This window comes from Capsicum annuum, unplaced genomic scaffold (assembly GCF_002878395.1).
Source record: "Capsicum annuum cultivar UCD-10X-F1 unplaced genomic scaffold, UCD10Xv1.1 ctg996, whole genome shotgun sequence".
NCBI lineage: Eukaryota > Viridiplantae > Streptophyta > Magnoliopsida > Solanales > Solanaceae > Capsicum > Capsicum annuum.
Genome location: NW_025896054.1, coordinates 2415929 through 2421679, shown reverse-complemented (window position 1 = coordinate 2421679; position 5751 = coordinate 2415929). Strand labels below are relative to the sequence as shown.

The following is a 5751-nucleotide window of genomic DNA, read 5'->3' as shown; positions in this document are numbered from 1 at the left end:
TATAAGTTATATCAGCGTATTTCTCTTGATATTTTACTTTTATACTTTTTTCTATTTGAATCTCTTGTATTAATACCACCAGGTTTTGGGATTCTTCTATGTATTGATCTTTATTTCATATATTCTGCATTCTTTTTCTTATATTATTGAGTAGCCCATTACTAGCCGTTCTGGACTACGAGTTGGCTTGCCTACTAGTAGGTTATGGTAGGCACCATCATGACCCGAGGAAATCGGGTCATGACAATGAGTACCGAATGTGGTAACTGATTCTCTTGGATTGAAACAGTGCTCGAGGAACTGGCTGCTTTAGTAATTCTCAAAGCCGACTTCGAACCTGCTCTCATCTTGCTTTTTTTTTTTTTTCATTTTCAGAGATAGTCATATACATCAGATTCTATTATGTATTAGATGTTCTTACGCTAAGACTCTAGATTTTTAAGACATATGAGATTTCTTTCACATAACCATTTTAACTATATTTCTTATTGGCTTGACTTCTTGCTAGAAGTCTCTCATTGGTGATTGTTATTGTCAATTTCGTATTTCCTTTATCAGTTTGAGTGATTGGCTTAATTATTAAAATTGGGCTACGATAAGATCATCATGTATCATTTTTAGGTCGTGGCATATAAGAACGATAATTAGTCAAAAAGAACAGTCACAAATAAATACACCATGTAAAAAAATGTTGTTATCATTCTGTGTCTTCTCAAATCTATTTATTACTTGTGATGAAATGATAATGCTTGTTCGACATGCACCCTTTAAAACATTGGGCATAGATGGTATGACACCTCTTCTTTCAAAAATATTGAATACACTTTCTAGCGATATTTGTGAAGCCGTGAAAAGTTTCTTTCGCTTGAGATATTTGCTATCTTCCTAGAACCTGACCCTTATAACGTCGATACCTTAATTAAATCATGTAGGTGTTCTAATACCAAAAAAATGTGTCAAATAAGTCAAAATAAACAATAACACATAAACACACAACATAATTAATCAAGCATAAGATAAAAAAATTGTTTCCTTACATATACGTAAAATTATAGTTTTATAAATTGATTGCAAAGTGGTTACGACTTTTTCCTGCTTTTGCTGAAAATACTCTAGTTATGCATTACATATAGGACTTAGCTTAACCCGTTGTCACATATAAATGGTTTCATATTTGAAACAGAAATGACATTTTTATAGAACATGAAAAGAAAAATATATTGAATTCAATTTTTGTCTTAGATATGAATTTAAGAAGCTAATTTATATCTTTTCTTCTCAAGTGTGTGTGTATATATATTTTTTTCAACACGACAACTCAATCTTTTGCCTCATTTATTCTTGCTAGATAGTATGACTTTTTGTTCTTGACTAGAAAGATTTTCATAAATGAATGAGACAATTTGGTCTAGCCATTTTATTTATAGAACTATTTTATTGACTATTGCTTATAGTGCCCAAATTTTGGATGAGATTCTAGTAAGTATAGCAGAACTACTTTATCCGATGAAAACACTTCATGGGATTTAGATGGGATGAACATTATAGCATAAACATACAAATAAGTATATAAAAGATTTTACGAAATTCAAAAGCTAAAAGACGGAGATTTGATCCTATAATTCAAAAAATTTATAGAACAGCCATCCATAAACATCATATTTGATGGTTATTTTACATAAATATTTTTCATAAACGTGTCTTTCTTGCAGACGAACGACAACAAGAACATTGACAAGACAATGGGTGACCATCCCTACCGAGTGAAGTACATGTGAGCTCGGTGAGCTCCACGGACGGTATTGTGTGAGTCTGCTCGTGCGAAGTGGATACTCTATGACTCATGGGATCCGGCGCAGAATTTGATCCCGAGAAAAAGATTTGCTTATGATCTATCATCTTCGGAGAAATTGCCGGAGGAGAAGGAATATGCAATTGTTTGCATAAGTACTGAATACATCTATTTCCAAGTGCAAAGTATTAATATTAACAATATTAACATATGGCTCATCATACAAATTAAATTGCAAAATAAAATACCTTCCTTCCTCCCAACAAACATTTAACAAATAAAAATTATAAAAGAGGGTGTGCTTTCGAACCTAAATAGTGTATAAATAGTATTATAGGCATTGAGCCTAATTCTTAAGTTTAACAAGACAATAAAGTAATTGTGGGCCGTGTCCAACTAATTATAAGGAAAAAGAATTCCTAGAAGGTTGTAAGTGATCCGAGTTTGTGAAATTAGATAAACCCTTACCCCCAACCACTCTATTTATTTTTGCATTGTCTAAGATTAAATAATTGTGCCCTTTATGGTATATGTGTCTGATATTCTCTCTATCGTTAGAACAAAAAGTTTCATTTCTCCCTTGATCCGTCATAGAGATCCAATGTGAAGGTAAGGCTAGATCATATCAAATTGTTGAGAGATCAAATTCAACCTTATTCCTCGAAGAATTTTGACACATAGAGCCCGACTATTCAACACAAAACCTTCATTAATGGTTGATAAGGCAACTACGAGACATTTTGCTAACGGGAATCTTAGAAACGGTCCATCAAAATTAGACAATTTGAGATAGCAAAGGGACAAATCTGAGACTTAAATAGGAAGAAAAATTCATACAAAAAAGATATATGTTGTGAAAATATACTATAAAAGGATTTGAAAGAATGATCGTACTCTTTTTGTTGGCGAATAAGCTTCATCATTCTGTCCATTAGGACAACTCTATCTGCCCTAGGGTCTTCTGTCTCCATCTCATTACTTGTAACACAAAAATTAACACCACACAAGTTATATTGTAAAAACATTATTTAATTATTCATAGACAAACAATAATCTGAAAACTCAGTTTAATTAATTTATTTTACTTAAATAATAGCTATAATTAAGTGATCAAAAGATTATAGTGGCTAGTCACCCAATTTGTCCATCTCCATATAGAAGATTAATTTTCAAATATCTAGTTATTACTATTGTACATGACTATCTTGCAAGATACTATTTTTACAGACTTCACTTATTATTTAAGCTCTCACGTATAACTGAAAAATACATGGTTTGTCATATAAGAAGTTGGTTGAACGATTTGCACTCCTCACTTCTCACTCAAAGGTTGTGAGTTTGAGTTAAGAGGCAAAAATGGTGTGTGAAGCTCCTAGGAGAGTTAAAAATATAGAGTTGTTTTAGAGGCATGCTTTTGCCAAAAAATATATTTAAATTGGTCACTAAAATTAAGGTACCTGCTTTAAAATTCCGAGTCAAATTTATAAGGTATTTAGGTATTTAACTTATTACAAATATATGTATGTGCATCTATTTATTAATATAAATTTTTTAAAAATTGACTCTTATGGATTATAACTAGTCTACTTTATTTTAAATAGATTCCATTTTATCATATAAAGAAATCTATTTATAACAGGAAAACAAATAAGGCCTATTTATACATAAAAATTAATCGGAAAAAAATGCTAAATGATAAGTATCAATTACCTCATATTGCTAGTATTTCCATCATACATTTTGATCGTTGCAGGAAGCTCCAACTCTTCTTCAGGTGTTATTAGCTAATGAAAATTTCAAATAAAATTTTGTTGCCTTAGAATTAATGAACCATGGAAAACCTAAACAACTATATAGCTTCATTTACAATGAAACTAAAAAATTGAAATCAACAATGATAAAATTTCTACTAAACATAATCCCTAAAATTGAATATAGATACTTCTTACCGTACACTCCAGAGTTATGCTACAGATTATATCAGTATGGTAACATTTATCGTTACCTAGTTATGCATTAAATTAATGCACTTTATTTTGATATGATAATGAGGTAAAAATACATGGGTAATTACTTGTTCTTCACAATATTTGCCCTTTTCGTTAGTCTCTTCCTCAACTCCAAAGTTTGAAAATCGCACCCAATTCCCTTTTTCTTCGACAACTTGGCAGTGGGGGCATATCATAATCCCCCTTGCATTGAACTCGGACCCAATACAGTCTACATAAAAGGAAATAAAGATTAAGTGTTCTATGCAATGATACTATAGAAATTCATAACTAGCAAATTTCATAGTTTTTTCAAAAAAAAATTGCCTAAATAAGGAGATTGGTTAGAAATTAATGTGTTAAACGAATGAAACTGATCTTATGAATGTCAAACATTTAGATGAGATGGTACAAAAAAATAAAAAAAAAATTCATGCATTATCCTTTATCTTTTCTTCCTGAGACGTCCAACTTCTTCATTTCACTTTTCTTAATAAACTTACTCAAAGATTTTATCTAAAGGATCAAAGAATAAAATCTAATTTACTACTTGATTTATATGAATAAGTTTTTCTTAGAAGAAATTAAGGGGTTGTTTGGCCGTAAAATGTTTTTACTATCTTCCAGAATTGAACTCCGTAAAATACGTTTAGCCATAAAATTCCAGAAAAGTATTTTCACATTTTTCAAAATTTTCAAAAATAAGAAAATAATTGTTTTCACTTTTCCACTCGAAGTAACTCATAAAAAATAAAAAATAACTCTACTTATTTCATGGCCAAACACAACTCAAATTTTCAAATATCAATTTTCAGTTGGAAAACAAAAATGGCTTTTTTCTATTTTTACAATGAAATATGGCCAAATGTGTACTAAAAATCTCATGATCCAAAATTATTCAAGAAAAAACCTAATGAATCGGATAAATAATTCTTATGTTGAGTAAAGAAAGATCTATTTAGCTGCTAGAAAAAATAAAATAAACACACATGAATGAATTTTAAGAAAGGTGCTTATTTTTCTTGTTATTGGAGATCTACAAATATTTAAGTATATGTTACCTGTGTGAAATAAGTGTTCACAGCTAAGTTTTGTGATAGATCTCCCAGCATTGTCAATTACCTTTTCCAAACATATTCTACACTTAGGGGCATCTTTTATACTATTTGGAAAAATATTATTGGCCATGAAAAGAATTGTAGAAAACACTTAGTGAAATAAAATAAGAATAAAAAAGACAAATGAAGAATGAGGTGAAGCAATCGGCAGTTTTAAACACTATTTATAGAAAAAATCTAAACACTAATAAAGTAAAACATTAAATTGTATGAAAATATTTGGTATGATCCTCCAAATATAGTTAAGAAATTAAAATCATTTTAAAAGATAAAGAAGACTATTTTAAGAATAAATTTAAAGTGAAAACCAAGGTACCATTAATATCAACAACATATATGGTAAAATTTTTGAACAAATGATTGTTAAAATTAATTGATCAACTAAAGTTGCAAATTTTTGTTAGAATTATTTGTTTTGATCATTGTTCGTGCTCACACGGTAAAATAGTACAAATAATAAAAAACTAATTCGGTCACATATGACGAGTTTTCTTTTCCACGGCTAACATTTTAAATTTTGCGGAAATATCAGTCATGATGTTATAGGAAGATAAGTTCAAATCATGATATAAGATTAAAAAATGTTAATAAATTCATAAAAGAACGATATACTGTTTGTGTGGTCGTAAAGGCTCTTTGTCGTGCGTATTAGTTGAACAATAATTATTTTAGTCTGGGACGAAAACAATATCTCTACCTCACCTTCAAGGTAATGGTATGAACTGCATACATCTACACTCCTTAGACCCCACTTTGTTGGGAATATATACACTGGATATGTTATTATTGTTGTTGTAGACTTTAGTGCTTATAGAGAAAGTAAGGTTTATGTCTCCCTCTTTTTTGAAATATG

At 29.9% G+C, this 5751-nt stretch overlaps 1 protein-coding gene across 1 annotated transcript; it reads right to left on the bottom strand.

The window, feature by feature from the left end:
- Nucleotides 1–1603: 1603 nt before the first annotated feature.
- LOC124895786 lies at nt 1604–5015 on the bottom strand. The gene is made up of 5 exons (XM_047406212.1): nt 4842–5015; nt 3867–4012; nt 3503–3576; nt 2687–2770; nt 1604–1960 (listed from the first exon to the last, which is right to left on the bottom strand). Exons 1-5 carry the CDS (start codon nt 4966–4968, stop codon nt 1690–1692), a joined length of 702 nt encoding a protein of 233 aa, XP_047262168.1. The 5' UTR covers nt 4969–5015; the 3' UTR covers nt 1604–1689.
- Between the last annotated feature and the right edge of the window lie 736 nt (nt 5016–5751).

Coding starts and splice junctions, on each gene's coding strand:
- LOC124895786 (XM_047406212.1), bottom strand. CDS start 4,968: ATGGCCAATAATATTTTTCCAAATAGTATAAAAGATGCCCCTAAGTGT. Junction 3,577..3,866: donor GCAAATATTGTGAAGAACAA/GTAATTACCCAT, acceptor AATTTTCATTAG/CTAATAACACCTGAAGAAGA. Junction 1,961..2,686: donor CTTATTCGCCAACAAAAAGA/GTACGATCATTC, acceptor ACTTGGAAATAG/ATGTATTCAGTACTTATGCA.